The sequence below is a fragment of the Castor canadensis genome, chromosome 8 (genome assembly GCF_047511655.1).
Source record: "Castor canadensis chromosome 8, mCasCan1.hap1v2, whole genome shotgun sequence".
NCBI classification, from domain to species: Eukaryota; Metazoa; Chordata; class Mammalia; order Rodentia; family Castoridae; genus Castor; species Castor canadensis.
The window spans coordinates 134,228,615-134,253,080 of NC_133393.1; the positions used below are offsets into that span (position 1 = coordinate 134,228,615).

The 24,466-nt window shown below is 33.7% G+C and overlaps 1 protein-coding gene across 2 annotated transcripts in view; it reads left to right on the top strand.

Moving 5' to 3' along the window:
- The window catches only part of Nedd1 (NEDD1 gamma-tubulin ring complex targeting factor), a 42,116-nt gene extending 18,210 nt beyond the window's left edge, over nucleotides 1-23,906 (top strand). For both annotated transcript variants that reach the window (XM_020186911.2, XM_020186912.2), the window contains 10 exons: nucleotides 4,937-5,166; nucleotides 6,513-6,714; nucleotides 7,063-7,258; nucleotides 10,190-10,318; nucleotides 13,143-13,190; nucleotides 14,122-14,324; nucleotides 15,123-15,279; nucleotides 16,150-16,306; nucleotides 22,498-22,564; nucleotides 23,002-23,906. In XM_020186911.2, coding sequence (XP_020042500.2) covers nucleotides 4,937-5,166; nucleotides 6,513-6,714; nucleotides 7,063-7,258; nucleotides 10,190-10,318; nucleotides 13,143-13,190; nucleotides 14,122-14,324; nucleotides 15,123-15,279; nucleotides 16,150-16,306; nucleotides 22,498-22,564; nucleotides 23,002-23,106 — 1,494 coding nt within the window. In that variant the 3' untranslated portion in view covers nucleotides 23,107-23,906. The remainder of the gene's footprint in view (nucleotides 1-4,936; nucleotides 5,167-6,512; nucleotides 6,715-7,062; nucleotides 7,259-10,189; nucleotides 10,319-13,142; nucleotides 13,191-14,121; nucleotides 14,325-15,122; nucleotides 15,280-16,149; nucleotides 16,307-22,497; nucleotides 22,565-23,001) is intronic.
- The last annotated feature ends 560 nt before the right edge of the window (nucleotides 23,907-24,466 follow it).

The following is a 24,466-nucleotide window of genomic DNA, read 5'->3' on the forward strand; positions in this document are numbered from 1 at the left end:
TCATTGCCTATGCCTATATCTTGACGTGTTTCCCCAACATTTTTCTCTAGTTTCAAAGTTTCAGGTCTTACAGTAAGATCTCTGATCCATTTGGAATTGATTTTTGTAGATGGTGAGAGATAGGGTTCTGTTTTCCATCTGCATGTGGCTATTCCAGCACTGCTTGTTAAAGAGGCTGTTTTTTTTACAATGTATGTTTTTGGTGCCTTCGTCAAGAATCAGATGGCTGTAATGATGTGGGCTTATTTCTTGATCTTTTATTCCATTGGTCTGTGTGTCTTTTTGTTCCAGTTATCACATAACTATGACTTTCTGAAGATCAAGTTTTCTATAGTAGTAGCTTTGCTTCTTTTCAGATCTCTTTCTAACTCAGGGACAGCTGTGACTGTGTGAGAACCTGAGGATCCAAAGCTTCTGAGAACTTTACACTTTCTCTTGTCACTTTGTGCAGGAGTCTAGTGTTTATTCGTATCTCTTTGTCACATTTAAAGAAATATTCTTAAAATTCTGGGTGATAGGCTGATGCATTGTTGATTTTCGAAGGATTTTCATTGACTACTTTGTATGGGAAAACTGAACTGAGTTTTATCTTCTAGTTTAGGAAAACAGTAATGCTCATAGCTTGTCTTTTGTCCAAGATCAAAAAAGCCTGAATTTGAGATTGTCATGTGCATTTGGGCAGTCTGCATTTCTGTAGGATCTTTTGGTGTGGCTGTTCATGGTAGGTCTCATATTTGTTTGGAGAACACTAGTGGTAAAGCACTTAGCTAACTGGGTGAACTTGAGCAAGTCACTTAACTCTTAATCTTCTCCTTTTTGATTATCTCTCAAGTCAAGATGATAACATACTTCCAACAGAATTCCTTTTTATGGCTAACTGAGATGCTGGTATGTATATATATCACAGTCCCTCCTTTAGGAAGAAATTAATGCATCTTAGTTGCTATTATTAGCTTTCAGTATATAATTATATCAATCCATTAAAGTCACTTTTGTGATTTATTCTCCAAACTGGTTTGAATATCTAACCTGCTGATTTACCAGTTTTAATTTAGCCTCAGTAATCATAATTTTTGTATTAGGCTGACTTGAGAACATTAAAAAAGGTGAAGAAATTGTAGTGCATTATTTTTTCTCCTTCCCTGGGACAAATGGTTATGTATTTTTTGTAAAGTGTATTATTTCATTTTCTTCCAATTAACTATATACTATTATAGCAAAATTCATGGGCTAGGAAATAGGAGTCGGGATATGGTTCCAGTTATCTTAGTGAGGGAAGTCACAGGTTTTATGATTCTGTATATTTAAGCTTTCCTTTTAAATTATCGAAATATTTGGAGTATTTTTTTTTCTGAAAACAATTGAGTTATAGCTTATCAAAAGCACAGAATTGTTAGTAGATCCTTCATTTAAAAATTTAAGATTTCTCAGAATTCATTGAAGATTTCAGATACATTCTCAAATTTAAATTACATTCATAAAAATTTCTAGTCTGTCGAAAGCTAACATTTTTAAACTTCAAATATACTATTACTCAAGCCCAATTTCTATGATCACTGATTTTACTATAGATAGGGTCTGGATTTTTGAAAAAAAAAGTAGGTAAGACACATCTATAATTAAATTGAAATTTTTATTCTTTTAGTTTCTATGCACAATATAGGATTTGAACTCTTTAATAATTATCAAATTGGTTTCTTAGTCAAAGTGACAAATCCTTGGCATCTCATTGAGTCTATGTCAGACTGAATTTTGTATCAGAAATGAGATTGCCTGAATATATTTAGAATCTTACTTTGAAATGTCTGAGCTGAATTGAAACTATTTGTTTTGTGTGGATCACAATGTTTTTCTAGGGAAAAAGAGCCTTGCTGCTTCTGCAGAACTGCCAGGCTGACAGACTTCTTAGGTGAAATGGTGTGTCAGTGCTTGGCACGTTCAGTAGCTTAGGCTCACAAATAGGTTAACCTGGGCAGCCTTTTCAAAGCAGTTAAACATGTAGGTCTATTTTACTGATTTCTTCAATTAAAAGTGAACTTTAGATGAGGCAGATTGACTCTATGAGATCTTTAAACATAACATATTGCATACATTTATTTTTCAATTAAATTTTTGATGTTTTATATATAGGTTTTATAAGTATTAATAGACTGAGTACAGAGATTCTGATAAATGTAAATATTAATTGCATTTAAAATTATTTTATTAATTTATTTAATTTATTTTATTTTGGCAGTACTGAAGTTTAAAGTATAGGTTTTATAAGTATTAATAGGCTGCTTGAGTACCGAGATTCTGGTAAATACAAAGACTAATTGCATTTAAAAATCTTTTTACTTATCATTTTATTTATTTATTTTATTTTGTCAGTACCAAAGTTTGAAGTAAGGGTCTTGTGCCGGCTAGGCGAACCATGCTTAGCCCTCCTCCCTCCTTTACTTTTTCTTTTTTTTGCCATAGCCAATTTTTAAATAGGGACTCCTGGTTTTGCCTGGGCCAGCCTCAGGATGGTGAGCCTACTGTGTATGCCTCCCATGTGCTACCATGCCTGACATATTGATTGGGAAGGGCCTTGCTAACATTTTTGCCCAGCCTATTTCAAAGTGAATTCTTCTCATCTCTTGTCTCCTGAGTAGTTGGGATTACAGACATTAAATCACCACACCTGGCTAAAAATAATTATTATTTTAGCAAGAATGAATTTAGTGCTAGGGATATAACTAAGTGGTAGAGCCCTTGACTAGCATGTGTGAAGGCCCTGTGTTCAATTTCTAACACTGAAGAAAAAAAGGAATTTATTTAATTCTAATTTGGTTTATGTGGTTGATTAAGTTTTAGTGACTATGAAGCTTTATATCTGGAATTGTGATATTCTTTAAGTTATATAGGAGCATTAGAGTAATTTATAGTCAAAATGTTTGCATGATAATATATCTTTGGTTCTCTTTGTATGTCCTTGTCTAGCCTGTATATTATGTGCTTGAACAATCTTAAAATTGATAATGTGGGCATAAAATAAAACAATAGTTTATATCTAAATCTGTTTCTTTTTAAAGACTGATTTTTTTCCTATATATTTTCTCTTCCAAACTTTCTTTCATGAGAAAGTACTTGAAAAGTGTTACCTTCCTTCCAAAATTATTCTCTTTGTCTAATCTTGTTTTCTGCTTTTTCCCCCTCATTAGTGATTTATTCCAGGCATGCTCATATTAGTCTTCATAACTAATTTTTAACAATTGCATTTATTTTATTGTTCAACATTCCTCAATTTAAGAATTTTTCCAAATAATTATAATCACAAGGACCATATGTTAAAATTGTTTTCATAAGTACATTTTTCCTGATTTTTACTTTCTTTCAGAGTGCAAATTCTCTTTCCCTGTAATTCAGTTGCAGGTTCCATTTTCTTTCCATGAGAAGCTAAAGTGTGTTACTCTGTTAGCTTTGGTCTCACATGTCTGCTGATAATTTAATTATTTTTCCTTATAAATCACTTCTTTTTCCCCTAGATGTTCAAAGGATATTTTTTCTTTGCTTTAAAGTCCAGTAATTTTACTAGACTCCGTCTTGGTACTGGGCATTTTGTATTGCTATGCAGTATGCTCATTTAACAGAGTAGTACTTTGCAAAAACTTTAATCTACCAGTTCTGTGATTTTATTTTTTTAAAAAAAATTCTCTTTGTGCATTTCATCCAAATGTAGATAATTTAAAGGATTATAACTATATGAACTCTTAAAATGCTACAGAAAGCCTTGAAAATTAGTTTTGCCTCGTGTTTTGGTAGGTTGCAATATGATTCTATAAACATTATTGTAATCCCAGCACTCTGGAGGCTGAGGCAGGAGGATTGCTAGTTCAAGATCATCTTGGACTATTTGCAAGACCCTGGCTCAAAAACAGAAACAAAAGATTCACATAGTTTGTTTATTCTTCAATATAATCCAGAAGAAAGATTTGTCTATTCAATTGGATATGCTTTTTCTCAACAAAAAGGAAAGTTATGGATGAACATAGTAATTATCTTCGGTTTTGGTAACAAATACTTTGTTTCCTCAGAATTTATGTTGTCCCTAAACATCTTTATTGTTAGAGGTACATGCATATTATTTTAAAAGATCTTAGAAGTAAGTAGATTATGAATTGGCAAGGGAAAATTAGCTTAAATATACTTAATTCTCAGTGTAGCTAAATAATATTAATACAAGTTTAAAAGCAACTGTTTAATAAAAGTAGATAAAATTCAACCAGTTTTTTTTCAAGATGTGTTTACTTAGTGTGGATCTTTGGTTTTTTTCTGGTCCAGTGGAAAATAGAAGGGAGAATATCCTCACTGCCCCAGGGACTAGTGCTTAGAGAAAGGCCGTAGTGCCCTTAGGCTGATGCTTTTGAAGGATGGATATAGTTCATCCCCAGTCTAGAGTGGTGCCAGTTCCTCCTTTGTGGCTTTATGTTTTATTATGCTTCAGGTGTTAGATTTCCAGGTTCAAACAAATATATCTAAATATCTAATATATATATATATAGGAAACAAATATGAAATATTTCTTATTCTCTTCCAATGTTCCCTTATACTTGTTTGTGATTTGACTATGACTGGACCTGTATTTATGGTGGATGTTCTAACCCAGTGGATTAATGTAGGTAGTCTCAGTATATCCTAGTTGTTCACTGAAAAGGGTGACATTGAGGAAGCTATACTCCAAGATGATAAAATCATGATTAATATTCACTTAATAGAATATTGTTATGTTTCAGGGTCATCTTATAGCCCACTAAATAAGATCACAGTTGTCGTGGCTAACATATGTTGCTCATTAAATTGGAAAAATCCTAAACCCCATGTGAACTGTATGGTTGACCATTACTTGCAGTTTATATAAAGTATCCTTTTGAATGCTTACAAATACGTAAAATTTATTCTTTTATTTTTATAGTCTGTTCGGCACTTGAAGTACTCCTTGTTTAAGAAGTCACTACTGGGCAGTGTTTCAGATAATGGAACAGTAACTCTCTGGGATGTGAACAGTCAGAGTTTCCACCATAATTTTGATAGCGTGCATAAAGCTCCAGCTTCAGGCATCTGTTTCTCTCCTGTCAATGAATTACTATTTGTAACCGTAGGCTTAGATAAAAGAATCATCCTTTATGACACATCAAGTAAGAAGTAAGTGCAACACACCCACTTCTTAATTTAGTAACAGACAGTAGTCTCATTAACTGACATATTTGTGGCTCATGTAGACCTCTGATTAATGTCTAGGAGATCCAGTGTTTGAACACTTGATGTATCTAATAAACAAGAATTTTCTTTTTTTTGTCTTCTTGTGCAGAAAAAATGAATGGGGCACGGGTATTACTTAGGTTGCTTCTGAAACATGAACATTGGAGAATGCATCTTGATTTCACATCTTTATTTAGCATACTTTTTTTTAAAGTACAACAAAATTCATGTATTTTAAACCAGTATTTTAATTTGCTTTAAAATTAATTCATTCTCTAGAGCAGTTTCCAAACTACTGATATTGGGCTGGATAGTTCTTTGTTGGGGTGGGAATGGGACTGTTCTAGGCATTGTAGGATATTTAGTAGCATCCCTGGCTTTTCCCACTAAATCCCAGTAGCATTTCCCAAGTTGTGATAGCCTGTACTATCTCTAGAGGTTGCAAAATATCCTGAGAGAACAAAATTGTTCCCAGTTGGGTAAAAAATGATCTTCTTGTCATTTGCCTTCTTTGGTTGTAGGTATGATTAATTTAGACCTAACATACAAAAACCAACACTCTGCAAGAATGCTAGAGTTGTATTCAAGATTACTAACAATCTGTAAAGATCACTTAGAATGTTAATGTTACTATTAGGGAAGGTTCCCCGTGTCACAGGTGTTGTTATGGTTGAGTTTTTATTATTACTTATTTTACTCTCTTCTCTTGAAATATTTATGGAGAGCCCTAAGAGTTAGTTAGCCAATCTTCTCTTATACCAGATACCCAGCAAAGAGCTCAACTTCAGCTGATATTATCCATGTGTATTAGCTTCCCAAGAATCAAGCCACATGGACTATGTTCCTTTCAGCTTTTTGGTCAGAAGATGCACAACTAAGAACAGAGTAGCAGCTGTTGCCCTGTGAAAGGTCATAGTCCTTTTGAGACCTAAGTCAATCACTAAGTGGAAAGTGGATATGTGTAGCCTCTTTGTGGAGAACACCAAGAATTGTGTTAAATTCACTGCCAAAAAAGAAGTAGATGCTGTTTCTGTAAGATGTAGAAAGTCCCTATTGGTAATGAAATAAAATGGACATAAATAGAAAAATAAGATGATATGGTCAGCGGTCATTTCTGTGTCATTTTATTAGAACTGTCATAGGCAAATTCTAGAATTCTGCTTTAGCTAAGTATTTGGGATGTGTATGCTATTTACCCAGTTGTTTGGTTGGTAAACATTTGTGTCATGTAAGCTTATATACCTGTGTGTACTAACATATTTGCATATACTTGGTTCCCTTTACCAAAGGCTAGTGAAAAGTTTAGCGACTGACACTCCTCTGACTGCAGTAGATTTCATGCCTGATGGAGCCTCTTTGGCTGTTGGATCTTCCCGTGGGAAAATCTATCAATATGATTTAAGGATGTTGAAATTACCAGTGAAAACCATCAGTGCTCACAAGACATCTGTGCAGTGTATAACATTTCAGTATTCCACTGCTCTCACTAAGGTAAGATATTTTTTATACAGCATTTTTGATTCTACTAAAAACCAACACAATTTGAAAAATATGTTGTCAAACACAATGTAGTATTGTTTCATACACTTTTATGTGATAGCATTTTAAATAATTTTAGTAAAAAGCCATTTGATACATAGTTTTAAGACTTTTTGGTAGTTAATTCTCTTGTAAAACTCTTCAAAAATATTTTAAAAGGCTCAAACTCAGATTCACCAGCAAGCTTAAGACTTGTAAAATAAAAAAATATTTTTTAAGCTAACAGGGTGTTTATAAAATATTAATGTGTAGTATGAAACATTAGTAACCTGAGCTTTTAAATATTCCATTACATTTTAGTCGAGTTCAAATAAAGCCTGTTCAAATAAGGCCACTGCACTGAACAAAAGAACCATTAATGTGAACCCTACTAGTGGAGGAGCTCAGAATTCTGGAATTGTCAGAGAAGCACCCACCACTTCCATTGCCACGATTCTACCACAATCCGTGACAACAGCTGTGGGGAAAGGAACGGTTGCTGTTCAGGACAAAGCAGGTAAATACTACTTGAATAGAGAGAACTTGGAGGGTTTTCTTCCCTAAATATATATAAGGAGCCCTTTCTTCAGGAACCTAGAACTCAAATTCATTTAGTACTGAAGTTAGACTTTTAGCAGGTAGCATTGAAGAAATTAAATTTTTAATTTTTGCTAGAAGTGTTTTAAAAGTCCATGAAAGGAAGGCACTGTGCAGCTGAAATTCTATAGTACATTCTATTCTATGTACTATTTACAGTTAGTGCGAAAAATAGTGATTACTTTAAAAATGGAGTGATGCCGACTCAAATCATTTGTCTTTAATACTCCTACAGCCTAGGCAACTTTGCATTGTGTCCCCAGTAAAGAATGTGAAATTTCGATGCTGTCAATTATAATTTGACCTTGTAGTTAAAAAAAAGAAAAGAAAAGCCATTAATGGATTCTTTTATTTCATATTTCGGAATGAAAATAATTTGTCAGGTAATGAAATGAATATTTTTAAGTGTTGGATAGTGCCTGGCACATATTAACCAGTATATTAGTAGTTTGTTAAATAAAAATGTAACTTTTCAGTAATTTCTTCTGATAAACATACTGGTGAGGCAGTTCTGAAAGAGGAATTCCTTTAGGCTTTGTGAAGGAGTAATATGATAAGCGTCACCACAGAAAACATTCTTCTCCCGCGATGAAATCATATTCTGTAAAATTCCTGAAAACACTTCTGTTTTTATTTTAAGAGGTTATGGTGTACTGTCAGCTGCAACAGATACCTGTCAAAGTCTACACGGTGTACCAGTATTGTTCTGTACATTGCGTTCCATAGAATTATGTGTGTATGGTCTTTTTTTAATTTTTAGGACAAGTACTTGTGCAAAAGCATTTACTGGTGTCTCTTCTCAGTATGAGTGTACTATTTACAGTTAGTACTGAAAGTTTTATCTGTTGACGTTGGTAGTGTCAGTTTTTGAAAATAATAAATATATTCACTATCAATTTCCTATGAATGTATGATACTTATGGAAAAGTATCTTATTTTACTACAGATAGAAAAATAGTTAGGTCCTCATTTAAGAACTCTCAAAGCCAAATACTGTTACTGTTTACTCTTAAAAGAATAAGTTCTTTTTGAAATTCAACTTTGAGTAATATTTGCCAACATGTTGAATTAGCTATGCTATGAAAATTGCCATTATTTAAAAAATCTTCTATAATTTATTATTTTATTCATAACTTAAAAATAAAGTATTTACTTACTCTGAACTCTCATTCAGTTTTAGTAAGGTGTCTCTTGTTTAAGGGTGGCAGCGTTAATAGGAAATGAAAGGACTGGTCTGCCGGGATGCTGATTGTGATCGTTCTTGGCAGGTCCCAAGATTTCTGACAAAACAAATGCTTTCTGTGCCGCACAGAGATTTGTTCATTGTATTTTGGAATAATTATCAACTTACAGAAAAGTCTTAAGAATAGTATGAAGAGCTCCTAAGCTTTACCCTTTAGTAAATTCACTACTTTGTGGATAAGTTTTGCCACATTTGCTTCCTTATTCTCTGTTTCTCTCAAATACATACACACATTTTTCCCTTGGATGCATTGAGATTAATTACACTAAAATCTCAGGTCTGTCACTTCTTCCCTGGACATGTTAGGCACTCAGTAAATGATGGTGTTATTAATATCATTGTTGTCATTGTAATCATCACCTAACTATTACTATTATTACCTTAACCTTTCTGTAAAACCAATGTAAAGTTTGAAAAAAATAAACTTCTTTCTTATTACTAAACCATCCTGGTTTTGTTCTGAAAACCTTACTGACTTGTTGGCACCCATTTTTAACAGGAAGCAGAAGGTTTTAGAGTTTTATATGATTCCGAGCTTCTACTTTGTAACATTCCAGAGACTAGAATTATGCACTCAAACTTGTAAAAGAGCTAGAAAACAGCAGAGAAAATATCTTCTTATAATAGCCTAACTCTTGGTGCAATCAGTGACTGTGCCATACAAATGATTTGGTTGTATTTTAACTTTCTAGTAGTTATCATTTAAACAGTTGATCTCATTAGCCAGGCTTGGACATTTTTTGAAATACAGTAGTTGTCTGTTTCTTGTTTTCATTCCAGGTTTTTATGTTTTGAGAACAAGATGCCAAATAAAACACTTTTAAAAACATAATGTGTAGTAACATGCTGCCAATCCAGAAGCCAGATTTTCATCTAAGTTCTTGAATCTCAAGAACTCATTCCCTAACCCAGAAATGAGCAGAAGGCCACTGAGCCTGCACAGTTCCTCTTGCAAAGTCCCTGCCCTAAAGCCATGTATTATATACTGCCAGAGAGTATAAGCTGCTGCAGCCACTTCTGAGTTGTCTACTGTATTACTCTTTATGAGTCTGATATTCTGGTTTCCTTATTCCTAGTAATTTACAGAAGTTAGTGAAGTCACTTGAGATCGATAATGCTTAAGGCAATGCTAAGCTCGAACTGTTAGTGAAAGGAAAGACAGAGAAGGGAAAAAAGACCCATGCTCTGCAGGCTGGAGAGCTAAAGTTAATTGAATCCTGTCCTATTAGGCATCACACTGTATACCTAGCAGACTTAAAGAAAAAATCATTTGGAGATGATCAGAAGAGTTAGTAACAAAAGTAAATTTGTGTTCAGTATACTTTTAGAGGGAAGCAAAACATATAAATTATTTTAAGAAGTTTTCCATCAAAATGGCTCAAATCAGATGTTGCAGAATGAACAAATAAGCTGTTTGCTTTTGAGAAACCCTTCATTCCATGAAAATGCTGGTTAGCCTAATGGTTGCCATATTCTGCTTTTCCTGATACCCTCAGTGGTAGAATTCCAACAATGAGGGTAATGCATTATTTTTTACAATATAGTTTCTGATGATAAAATTTATTTAGACACAGTAACACTGATTTTTAAAAATCTAATTCTTCTAAGGTTTGTCACGAAGCATAAACACAGATATTTTCTCTAAGGAAGCAAACAGTGGAAAAAATCAGGATTTCTCCAGCTTTGATGATACTGGAAAAAGTAGTTTAGGTGACATGTTCTCACCTGTCAGAGATGGTAAGTATGTTCAGATCAATGGATCCTGTTCTTTTGGTGATGGTTATTGCACTTTCATTCGGGCTAAAAGGTGTGGGTAATGAATAGCTTTAGTTTAACTCAGTATATGGCAGTTTGCTAATTGTATCTATTACTGGGTGGTATCTTTTTGTTTACCCTGATACTTCAAATGTTATAATTCTAAAATATATGCTAGTAATTTTCACATGGTAACTATGGAAATAGCTCTTGGTATTTTAATTTCCACAAAAATTTCTTTCTTTCTTTTTTTTTTTTTGCAGTGCAGAGGATCAAAAGCCTAGGACCTTTTATAAGCTGGGCAAGTGCTCTACAACTGAGTTACACCCTCAACCCCCACAAAAATTTCTTTTTTGGGAGGGGGTGGGAGTCAGTTTGGGATTTGAACTCAGGGCCTTGTGCTTGCTAGACAAAAGCTCTTCCACTTGGGGCATAACTCTAGCCCTTTTGCTTTAAGTTATTTTTCAGATAGGGTCTGGTATTTTTTGTCTTCCATCAAGCTGGAATTAGTACCACCATGCTCAGATTGTTTATTGAGGTGTAGTGTTTTGCTAACTTTTTTCCCTGGCTGGTTTTGAACCAGGACCCTCCTGATCATTGCCTACTCAGAAGTTGGGATTACAGACATGAGCCACCATGCCCAGCCCAAAAATTTCTTCATAGCCAATCTTTTATTTGTATTTACTTCAAATTAAATCTCCTTAAAATCCTGGATGTTTTGGTATCCAAAAAGTATCTTCCTAATTTAGAAAAATTTAAGATTATTAGTGTTTAATTGGTGTTTATTAAATATATGGTTAGGTGATCAATTGCCTTATCTTTTATACTGTGCATGAAAGTACATGATATATGTGCTTATTTTTTGTACCATGTATATGTATATATATATATATATATATATATATATACCATCCACTGCCCTGTAGGTGTTACCACTAAACTTTTTCCAGCTTGTGAAATGGGCACAATATTTACCATTGTTTGTGTATGTTAACTAGGACATTGTTTAGCTGTGCTTTTTTCGATACTCCCGTTTGTACTATTTTTCTTATTGGGATATATTCTCACTGCTGATAGAAATAATTGTCAATAGGATGGGTAAATAACCTGGAGGGCAATTTGGCAGATTTAAATTATTCATACTTTTTTGGCCTGGTAATTCAATTTCTACAAATTTACCTCAAAATATTCAGAGAATCCCATTAAGATTTGTGTATTTAATATTTATTGTAATGAAAAACTAGAGAGAATTTAAAGTATCAATAGTAGGATCTTAAAATTGTTACATCCACTCATGATCTTATACATTTTCATTTTTTACTTGAAAATTCTCTTCCCCAAGTTTTCTACGTTTCATTTCATAATAGAAGGAATAAATACATACCTGATAGTACAGATTTACTGAGTGTTTTCTATATTATCCTTGCCTGAAAATAACTCCTTAAACTTCTGAGTCAAACTCCTGTCTTCCACCTAATGAAAGATGGATTATCTTATTTCAGGATGAAGAGAAGTTGAACTACATAGTTAGGAAGTAAAGAAAGGAAGGAGGTGGGTGGAGAATGAAAAGGTGACAGGGCTAGAGTTGAGAACGGTTTCTAGGGTCAGCACTGAGTTGGGGAGCAGCCTGTATTTGTGAGAAGCACCCTTCCCTCCCCCAAGCAGCCTCTGCGTTTAAGAATGTAGGACGGGGCCTTTTGCAGGTGTTTGAGTTTTAAATTAAATCCTTTTTGACTTTTTTTTTAAATCAAACATTTTTAGTGGGTTCTATCATGACATTTTGTACATGTATATAATGTACTTTAATCATATGATCTGTAATGTTTTTTTAAGAGAAATGAATAAATTAGTTTTTCCTTTAACTGCCATGCTGTTTTTTCAAATGTGATTAGAATTTGAGGCATATTCCCCTAGTTGTTAGGGCTTTGTGTTATTAATAAGAAAAAACCTACATAGTAAATAAAATGCTGATTTTCGTTGTCAAGGGATTTGTCTTACTCTTAAGGATGCAGCTTTCTAAGAAAAAGGCTTACTCTGTGCCTCAATTTCTTCATCTTTTAAGTAAAATGCTTTTTTTAAGAAGAAACTAATAACTACTATTCATAAAAGTACTAATTAATAATACATTCAAAAAGTATGTCATGTGTGTCAGTATACACATGCAGATACTGTTTCTACTAATGAGATAATCTTGTGTTTATTGACCATTTGAATTTCTGGTGAATTTGTTAATGACTTGCCCATTTTTTGTTAATATGCTAAAATCAAGTTAAACTGTTTTTTTGTTATGAATTGGTAAACGAATATTGCAGCATTAAAATAGTTTTACTCATTGAAGTACATATTAATAAAGCCTTATGGTTTTTATAAGATTGTACTGCTTACAAAATATTTTTATATTATTTCAATCAATCCTTAAAACCATCTTGTGAGGTGATCAAGGCATTATCTCCATTGTAAAGATGCAGAAACTGGAGCTTAGTTGCATTAGAGGCTTCCCAAAGTCACAAAGCTATTAAATGGAACAGGCAAAACTAGATTTCATATCTCTAGGACCTGCTTCAGGGCTTGTTCTGTCTTATTAAATGACTGTATAATAGAATTATCTTCATATTTTCTGCTGTGCATGAAGCTAAAAGAATGAAAAGGGAAATTTAAATGAGTACTAGCTTATAACTTCACTTATGTTTTCTTTAAAATCTTTAGTCTCTGAATTATTTTGGGAAAGAGTTGGAAAGCCTAAGTTGCTATGGCTTATTTTTCACTATTTTTATTTTAAATTTAATTGTATTCAATTTTATTTTAGATGCTGTAATTAACAAGGGAGGTGATGAGTCTGTAGGTAAAGGAGATGGTAAGAATTACTACGAAGTATTTTCATGAAAGTTAAGTGATATTGCGTATTATGTATTTCTCTGTAACCAGTTATCCCTATACTTGGAGGCTTAAAAGAACAAACATTTGTTACCTCATTATTTTTGTGGGTTAAGAATCTGAGCATGGCTTGGCTGGATGCTTTTGGCTTCAGATCTTTTCTTGATGCATCATTTGGGATATCAGCTAGAGCTGCATTCAACTCAAGGCTCAACTGGGCAAGAATCTGCTTCCAAGCTCGTGGTTTTGGCTGATGATACTAGTTCCTTGCCAGTTGAGCATCTCCTTGGGGAAGCTGACAGCAGAGCAGCCACCTCCCTAAGCAGACAAGTGAGAAAGTGAGGGAGGACACTCAAGATAAAAGCCATAGTTTGAGGACACTGAAGATAGAAGCCATTTTGAAGTGACATCATACGCTTTTGGCATATTGTTTGTTAGAAGCAAGTTTCCAGGTCAACCCATATTCAAAGGGAGGGCTTGAATGATGTCAAAACACAGGGATCAGTAGGAATTACCTTATATGCTGCCTGCCACAATATAAACCAGAGATATTTATCAAATTAACTCTCTTCAGTTATCAAAAACTAATATTGACTAAAACATTCATTGTGTTTTGTAGTTTCCAAAGTATTTTCATATATAATATTTTTAAGCCTCAACACTCTGGGAGATGGATATCATAATTCACATTTATAGATCAGGAAATAGAGTTTTAAGCTTTTAGAAAATGGTGCCCAAAGACATAAGTTAATTCAGAGGTACAGCTGAGATACAAACTTGTCTTCTGAATTCAAATCCCATGTTTTTTGCCAAATTTATCTGCTCGTGTTAGTACTAGTAATGTCATGCTGATGCTAAGTGTCCAAGATTGGGAGCCATATATAAATGCAGTTTCCCTCCTCTTTTCTCAGGTCTCGACTTTCTATCACAATTGAACTCAGTGTTTCCTCCAAGAAAAAATCCAGTAACTTCAGGCACATTGGTATTGCATTCTAGTCCTCTTAATGTCTTTATGGGATCTCCAGGGAAAGAAGAAAATGAAAATCATGATCTGACAGCTGAGTCTAAGAAAACACATCTGGGAAAACCGGAAACTAAAGACTCCTTCAAACAGGTATCTGCCTGAAAACAATACTGAGCTCAATCTATATTTGCTACTGTGGGTTGCTGCCAGTGGATGTATCCTAATTATTAAATCTTGATGTCACTTGTTAATAACTGAAGACTAGTTTTGAAGTCTGTCTTTGGATATGTTGAAGGTAACAGTAGATGTTAATGTACACTATTTTTTCTAAGACTAGATATTTGATAGGTCTTGTCTAAGAATACTTTATACATGAATTTCTTTAAAATATATTTCCACTGCAGCACAAAACATCAAGTCAATGGTCAATTTATTTACTCTTAAGGCTTAAAGCAAATTTAATGGTGCTAAGAATCAAATCATTATTACCTTCAGTATTCAATATAGAATTTTATTTTTTATGTAAGGGTTCAGTTTGATCAAATATAGAAAGTCCAAGTCTTATGTGTGTATAGTCTCTTTTTTTTCACAGTGAAATGAAAATTATGCTGGAGATACAAAAATGATTTATTTTTCAAACATTTCTGTCTAGTTACACATGAAAGTTTGTTTTTAAAAATCTTTTATATTCCTTTTTAAATTCTTTTGCCAGGGATTTGCGTTTTTAAATTATGCTCAACAGCAAATGCTTTAGTAAATTAGCTTTTCCTCCTCATGTTTTTTTTTGCTGCTAGTCCTAGTATCTTTTTTTCCTTCTAAATCTCTTCCTATTCTTCCTTCATTTCCCTGACCCTACTGGTAGGAAAAGGGAAAAGTAGTTAAAATTTTGTGCATAATATGAGTAAAACAAATTATATATTAAAGTAATTGTTTATTTTAAATGCAAAGTTTACAAGGTTGATCTCCTCTGGTGCCGAACCTGGAAATGTAAATACCTCTCTGTCATATAACCAAACAAGAAATCTTGAGAAATTTGAAAAGCCAGAGAAAGAAATTGAAGCCCAGTTGATATATGAACCCCCAGTCAATGGATCTTCAACTCCAAGTAAGGTTGAAAATGTTAAGTAGAAAAGTCTTCCAATTATTTAATAGAGTGGTCATAGATTTAAAAAGAGTGAAAGGGGTTTAAAGTTTATACCGACTTCTCTAGTGTGACTTTTTTTTTTTTTAGCTAGAAAACAATGAAATGTACATGAATGGTTAAATTCAGCAGCATAGATCCTCTTTTGGTATGAATTCCATTCTAATCTATTTAGTGTGGCATTGATAGAATTATAATGTAAAAACCTTTGAAAAGGGAAATTATAAATTATAAATCTTTTTTTTTTCCTTCTTCATATGAAAGTCTTCTATAGAATTTATCCCACACTCATAAAACTCAATTGTATTTAAAGGAATATTAGGTTTACCTGTAAGAGTTATCTGTACAAAGGAACTCTTCACATAGAAGCAACTATTATTACATAGACATCTGTATTTTCTTTAAGGCTCCTGTAGGTATATTGCATTAGCTTAAACTCCAGAGCTTTTCCTGTAGCATTTCTTTACTCTTAACTCCTATATCTTTCTGTTTCTTTTAAACAGTCTTGGTTTATTCGATTTGTGGTATAGCTTGTCACATTCATCTTTTATAAGAGGAAATGGTTCAGAGAGTCTTCAAGATCAATCCCCTGTCACATGTTATTACATTAGACAGTTGACAGCTTAGATAGATAGATAGATAGATAAATGACTATTAGAAATAATGTCATAGAAAGTTTCTAAAATTTGTATTCCAGTGAATATTTCGAAATGTCATAGTAATACTATTCTTTGCGAGTTTTTTCAGGTTTCCTCATGCCAAATACTATTTAAAAATGTTTGATGTATCTTAATCCAAGTTGTCTATTCATATTTTCTCCATTGTTTATTTTAGATCCAAAGATAGCATCCTCTGTCGCTGCTGGAGTTGCCAGTTCGCTCTCAGAAAAAATAGTCGATACCATTGGAAATAATCGGCCAAATGCACCATTGACATCTGTTCAAATTCGTTTTATTCAGAACATGATTCAAGAAACATTGGATGACTTTAGGTAACAATTGAAAAATTACCCGTCATCTAGACCTTAATTTTTTTTGCCTTAAATTAAACCTTATTTATTTATTTTTTTCTTTCAGTGTAAAACCAAAACAGTTCTTTTGTCTAGGTTCTGGTAACCATAAAACCACAGAAAACATGATGAGTTTTGTTGATCTTGTTATGTGCCTTTATTGACTGTCATCCAAGAAAAGGCAGATAACCTAAGCAATTATCAGATAACTAGACAGGGAAGTCTAAAGTGCCTTGTTGGTTATTTTTAATCATCAAAATGTAGACAGATTTTTGTGAATTCAAATGTACTTCTTGCATATAATGCTTATAGATTATCTGTTAAGTATGGTATGTGCATGAAGTATAGAAGGATTTTTTTAAGTAATTCTGTTTTTAAATAGAATGCATGAGAATGTAATAAATACAGAAATTCTCTCCTTAACCTATCCTCCTCTTACCTTTTGAATTTTCAACATTATCAGAGAATGTGTTCTAGAATGCTACTTCCTTTTACTTCAGTAGTTTGGAAGCTATTTTTGATTATTAGAATCTTTTATGGTTTATTTTCCTTTTATAAGCCATAGTTACTTGGATTATAATGAGAAGACTATTGAAGATGTGCAGTTTTTTTATTGGTGCATATTTATTTTTAATGTTTAAAAATTTAAAACTACATTTTAAATATTAAACATTTTTATGAAAAGTCATCATTTTGGCAATTATAGCATATCTACTGTATGTACAAGTATAGTAAAGATATAGAAAAGAATCATCTGCCTACAAAAGTTTATTTAGCATAGGTAGAGTGTGCCCTGCTGTGACATTATCTTAAATGAGATGTAATTTGTTTGTGATAAAAAGGCACAGTGTTGACAGTATGATGGAGAAGTTTCATTTGTTCATGTAACTCTAGCCAAAATAAAATGCATGTGAACACAATGCACAGCTAACCATAACAAGCCCCTTGTCGATGTCTTACACCTTTTTCTTTCCCTTCATTAGGTGTGGTCATGTGCTACGAGTTAGAAGCACTTATTTTGTGATTATTTCCCATCTCTGGACATTTTCCTTTTGCCCCCATAACTTGACAGCCCCAATCTTTTCCCCTTCCATTAAGTGACCATCACTTTTTTTTTTTAAGAGAAAGTGTCTTACTCAGTATTTATCTATTAAACTTTTACCATGTCTTTTTAATGGTGTTAATATTTTTATTAAGAATGTTTTGGTGTTCTAGTTACAAAGTTGCACAGGTTTTCAATGGACTGCCTCAGTCCTTTTTCACTGAGCCTTGTTATTTTTAATATATAGTTTAAAACAGTATGAGTTTCTTTTCAATAATTTATAATATTTATGGCCTTATAACAGAACTGTTTGGATATATCTGGCTATAATGTGACCAAAATGATGTTGGAAACACAGAAAAGGAGCAATTTTCTGGGGCAAATTTAGAAAGGTGTCACTGCAGAGATTTGGTTTTATATTGAAGCGTGTAGAACAGCATAGACAGAGATATGATTGTAATTCTAGGATTGTTTCCAGAGGAGATACTGTGGTGAGACATGAGACAAAGAAGGTAGTTATTTATGAAGGCCTTAGTACATAGATAATAGTCATTATAGTTTTTAAGCACAGGAATAATGTGGTAGTGCTATTTGTTATTTATTTATTCAACAAACATTTGAGTGTCAGCCATCACTGATTTCAGATGATTTGAGGGCAGTGGGCTCAGGACCTTTCTTCATCTGGCCTGAGGATCTGAGTATGGGGGTGACTGAACTCAGCTTTATTGCTAGCTTTTTGCATTGCTGGAGTTTGATTTGTTCACTGTAGTCACTTTCTTGTTTTTTGTATTTTAGGACCTAGAGTGGCTAAGAATTTCTGTCAAGTTAGTTGCTCTGTCCTCAACATTCAATAGCTACATCTATCATTGGGGACACAGGAATGCTGAGACACTCTCAGCTGATCTCCTTCTGCCCTAGTGAAGGACTGCCATCCTTCATCATGAGGTCCTTGAGTGCTTCACAGGGGTCATTCTCAGTTCTCCCCTGCTTACCTAAGACTTCACAGGATCTTTGCCTCTGTGCATTGGGGATCTCTCAAGGCTGTGGCTCTGGCTATCCCTAATTTTTTATGTAAGCATTCAGTGAAGGCCTGTGGGGAAAAGTTGGTGAATAAATGCAGATGTTGTTGCTGGGGCTTTTTGGGATTCTAAACTGTCATGCCAGTCTTCACTTGGCCTTTAAAAATCTTTAGACATTTCAGCTAGTTTTTGTCACCCCTTCCAGGACAACTTTCTCCTGCCACTACTCTATTGAGGAAGAAAACAATGTTATGTATTTTTCTTTTTGCCTAGGAAGGACTCATCATTTCTCAGATTTTAGTTTATTTAGATTTCTTTATATTCTCAACTCTTTAGTTGAATTTAAAAACATAAGACCTTGTAGATTATCAGTGTTGTTCTCAATAGAATTGTTCAGCTGTTTCTCTTGTCTTTGAAGAAGATTTAAGTTTCTTTTGGCAAGCAGGTCACCTTGATCTCATAGTTGCTGATTTTCAGGTTTTCTTTCTTTTTTTCTTGGGCAGTGATGGGGTTTGAACTCAGCGGCTCATGCTTGATAGCTAGGCACTCTACCACTTGAACCTTGCCCCCAGCCATCACGTTTTTGTAGAGCTCATGTACTCCTCATTGTGCCTTTATTCCTAGGGCTTAGTCTTTGCCTCTCATAAGCTGAATGTCTGGAGTATTTACCGTGCTTGTCTTTTTACCTTGGCGCGTCTTGGACCTTAACATATCTGTTGTAATAATATCCCAAGCCTGTCAAAATGCCTTTCTGCTTTTCAGCTGCTCTTTTGTGTTTGGTTTCTTGCCATCTAACCCAATACATGCACTTCTTAGGCATCAGCTGATGTCTCATGGGGAAATTACATAATTTTAGGCTTGCTTTGCTGCAGGCCTCCCCTCGTTAGAATCTTAGGCCTTCTGACCTTGACTGCCTTGGTAGTTCCCATCTCTAACATTCCCCTACCCAGTGAGACTGTCTCTAGCTCCAGGCCACTGCTATATCTCAGTTTCTTTTCATGCTGTGGAATGAGCATATATCCCAGAGGAAAAGCAGAAGTAAATGTAGGTAAATCTTACTAGTAGATTTGCCTTCTTTGTAAGACCATGACACTTCACCTCTTGGCCATGTTGGTGGTAGTCTGATACCTTCTCCCATTTTGTTGTTTCTGCATGTGTGTGTGTGTGTCTGTGTGTGTGTATTTGCAGTGCTGGGAATCAAACCCAGGTCCCCATGCATACTAGGCAAGTACTCTGCTACTGAGCCACACCACAACCTTTCTGATACCTTCTGTTTTTAATACAGCTTTTATCATAACTGAAAGCCTGAAGAAATTTTCAAAAAATACCTTATAGTTGATAAGAACTAAGGTTCTTGGAAATAAATCTAACCAAAGACGATGAAGATTCTTATACAAAAGGTTTTTTTAAAGAAGAAGTTTTTTTTTTTTCTTTTATTATTCATATGTGCATACAAGGCTTGGGTCATTTCTCTCCCCTGCCACCAACCCCTCCCTTACCACCCACTCCGCCCCCTCCCTCTCCCCCCCACCCCCTCAATACCCAGCAGAAACTATTTTGTCCTTATTTCTAATTTTGTTGAAGAGAGAGTATAAGCAATAATAGGAAGGAACAAGGGTTTTTGCTGGTTGAGATAAGGATAGCTATACAGGGCATTGACTCACATTGATTTCCTGTGCATGCGTGTTACCTTCTATGTTGATTCTTTTTGATCTCACCTTTTCTCTAGTTCCTGGTTCCCTTTTCCTATTGGCCTCAGTTGTTTTTAAGGTATCTGCTTTAGTTTCTCTGTGTTAAGGGCAACAAATGCTAGCTAATTTTTTAGGTGTCTTACCTATCCTCACCCCTCCCTTGTGTGCTCTCGCTTTTATCATGTGCTCAAAGTCCAGTCCCATTGTTGTGTTTGCCCTTGATCTAATGTCCACATATGAGGGAGAACATACGATTTTTGGTCTTTTGGGCCAGGCTAACCTCACTCAAAATGATGTTCTCCAATTCCATCCATTTACCAGCGAATGATAACATTTCGTTCAAGAAGAAGTTTTTTTAAAAAAATGTACTACAAAGCATTAGCACCTAAATAAATGAAAATATCTTATGAAGATTTCAGTTCATTTAAATTGGTCTGTAGATTGAATGCAATTCCAATAAAAATCCCAACCGGATTATTTGGAAGAAGATGGTGAAATGATTCCAAAATATATGTGGAAGAAAAAAATCCAGGAGTAACCAGAACACTTCGGAGAAGAATGAGACAGAAGGGAACTTGTTTGTCAGATGGTTTAGCTTAATTACTGAAGCAAAATTAAGATACTGTAACATTGGCACAATGTGGACAAATTAGCCAAAGGAATCAAATAGTAAAGAAAGAAACCTTTGCATGTATGGAAACTTAAAGATTACAGAGGTAACATTGCAGAACTGTTGGCAAAATATGGAATAATCAATAAATTGTGTTCTAATAGTTATGTAAAAAAGTAAGTATGAACCCCTATTCCATACTTTAGAAAAAAATCAATTCTATATAGAAGTTTAAGTTCCAAAAGGCAAAGTTTTAGACATCATAAGAGTTTACTTATAAACTCACTGTAGTAAAATGATTGAATATAAGGAAATACACTACATATGAAAATAGATTGGTAAATTTGACTGTAACTTTAGGTTGGTAAGTTTGAGCATATTAGTAACTCTAATCAGGAGACACTATGAACAAAGTGACATCTACAGTATACTCATCACCAGCGAAGGATCAGATTATGTGAAGAATGCTTATGATGAATGAGAACAAGACGTGAATAGGCATTTCACAGAAGAGGAATGATATATGATCATGAGGAAAAATGTTCAACAACATAATCAGAGTATGGAAAGTACAGTGAGATACTATTTCATGTTAATTAAATTGCAAAATATAAAATATATAGTAATACCAAGTCTTGGTGGGGTGATAGGGCTAGAGGAATGCTATTATATAGATGGTAAACATATTATAGACACTACCACTATGAAAACAATTTGCATGATTTTATAAAAGTGAACAGGTGTATACCTAGGTTTATGCCCGGATATATCTTCTTAGACACTGGCATATGTGGGTTGAAAGACATACAGAATTGTTTATAACAACATGGTAGTAATAAAACTTGAAAACACTCAAATAATAATTGAAATAATGAAAATACCAGTGAGTGACAGATTCACAGTCTATGAAACTAGAAAGCATGATATTTCCCAAACACTGTGTAGGGTGATGGCACCCTTTCTGCAATTCCCCCAAAACAAGCAAAATGAAAACAGTAGTTACAGATTGTGTGTTGCACAAATGTACTTTTTAAGAAAAGCATTTCTTTGCTCCAAAAAATTTAGGAGACTTTCTTGAGATTTTTCCCTAGAGTTAAGTGATATTAGATAGGAGCTGTGGGAAGCTCTCATGATGTGATAATACTCTTGCTAATGAGTTGATTGTCCTCCTTTCTTTATTATACTACTTAATTTTCATGTGTTCTTTTGTAGACATAGATTAATTGCATTTTATAAGGAAATCATCATTACAATCACCCATATACCCCTTTCTACTGGAAATGTTTTTTCTTTTGTTTTTCTGGTGGCACTAGTGTTTGAACTGAGGGCCTAGGCAGGCTCTCTGCCATTTGAGCCACTCTATCAGCCCTCTACTGGAAATATCTTTTCAGTAGCTAAAACACTGACAATCAGATGATCATGAAAATCTAATGAATTTTCTGTATTTCTTTCAAGTCTGTGTCTTTAATGATTATTTCTATGCAAAAAAATACAGTGCAGTAGGACATCTAGAAGTAGACAAGGTTTACATTCTGTTTTACACTTTGCTGGTTGCATAACTGTGGGTTCCTTCACTCAGTTTCTTTAGTAAAATGGAAGTGATAATTGCTCCTAATTGTGACGATTGAACGAGTACCTATATTTTAAAGTGTAAGAAACTTTGCTTAGCATTTAGTAAATACATGCTAGGTAACTAGTATTTTATTATTGTAATTGTTATTGATACCCAATAATTTGAAACAGTGAGAAAGATTAGCCAGTAGAATTGGTTAATTGTTAAATTCTAACAGGTACTTTATATTCTTTCCTAGGGAAGCATGCCATAGGGACATTGTGAATTTGCAAGTGGAGATGATTAAACAGTTTCATGTGCAACTGGTGTGTATAACAAATTATGTTTTAAATGAATGTAGAATTGTGTGGATCTCAAAAAAGATTCATTAAAGGGCAGTGTATTTTTTACTTAGTTGTTACATCTTATTGCTAAGATAAAGAAGTTTCAGAAATTTTAATAAGTAAAATAGACTTTAGATGGTCATGTCCTTTCAAACCTGTGATTGTTAAGGCTACTTTTTCATAGCTTCTCCATCCTTCGACCCTCCTCCATTAAGTAAGTAAAAAGCCTTCCAAATGTATGAATATAAATCTTCCAGCTATATTAATCTTACCAGTAATCTTTGTGGTTAAGTACAAGAAATATCATTCAGCTAGTTAATTAAACATGAGAGAAATGATATCTGAAAGTATGTAAAACATAGCCTGCTAAATAAATGTGAAAAACCAGTTATTTAAAAAGACTTTCTCTCATTTTCTAGAATGAAATGCACTCTTTGCTGGAAAGATACTCAGTGAATGAAGGTTTAGTGGCTGAAATTGAAAGACTACGAGAAGAAAACAAAAGACTGCGGGCCCACTTTTGAAAACTCAGTGAATACTTTAATGTTTTGTGATTTGAGAAATTTCTGGCAACAAAGAACAATATAGAATCAGTATTTCAATGGCCTCTAAAGGGAAACTTTTTTTTTCCAATTAAAAAACTAATGGGATTTTACCCCAAGTACTCTTCATCTTTGTCAAAAATATTTATATTTTTATATTGAAGTTGTACAACATGTCATCTGCCTAATAGGAAAGTCAACAGTATCTTTATTTTTCTGAAAGATTTAGCTATACACAAAGTACGCTTTTCATAAGAGAAGAACATTGTGCATATGAATAGGTTACATATGTTTTTAAGTCACTTTTTTAAACATATATTTTTGATTGACAAGTTGCCTTCAAATTTTTTTAGGTAGTTGAGGTTTAAAAAATTTGTGCCTTCTATTTTTATGGAGAAAGTCATTTTAAAATAGCAGTTGTTTTTTTGTAAGCCATTGACTAATAAAACAGTTGACTAATAATTATTTTGTTAACTTGACATCAGTATGACTATTATTTATTATTTGTATATGTGGTAATTTTTGAAAGTTTGAATTGTACAGATACATTGTTATCTTTTGCATTTATGTTAGTTACCCTATTGTACTTCTGTTAGCTCTCTATTTCTGGTTGATACTGTTTTAGCTAACTTTACCTGAGAAAAACTTTTAAGGGCTTATAAGACTTAAGACCTGTATGTCTTTGTTTGTCTCATGAATTAATAACATGCACAATCATACTGTAAAGTTTTAATCACCATAGCTCAACATAAAATCAGTAAAATTTCATATTAGATACTAAATATTACAGTATTATTACCTTTTTTTTTCTCAAGTTGGAAGTGTGGATTATTTTGTCCCGTGGTTGTATCAGTAACTCTCCAGTTCTTTGTGTGTTATAAGTAATATTTTACATTATTCTTCTTACCATACCATTATTATTTATATAATAACCATGAAAAGAATTTATACCTCTTCAGCAGCCATTGGATATAAACATCTACCTACTGCTATCTATACTTTTGGTGGTATCAATTCAGGACGGCTGCTTACCTGTTTAAGTTCTTGTTGCCCCTTGCCCAAAGGTTTAAATTTGTATATAGCTCTGCTGCCTAATTTTGGTTCCTGGGATGAAAATACTTACTAAAGCGTTTTTTAAAAATTCAACTTAGCTTACATATTAACTGTATGGTTTTCCAAAGTGATGGGATACATCTAATAAATACATACTAACAATTGCTTCTAAAAATGAGAACTCTCAGGAGCCAGTATGGCTCTGAGGACACCTGTGTATTAAAGCGTATAAAGGGATTATGGTGACCTTTTCTTGGCAGATTATGAAAGCGTCATGACTTGCAACGAG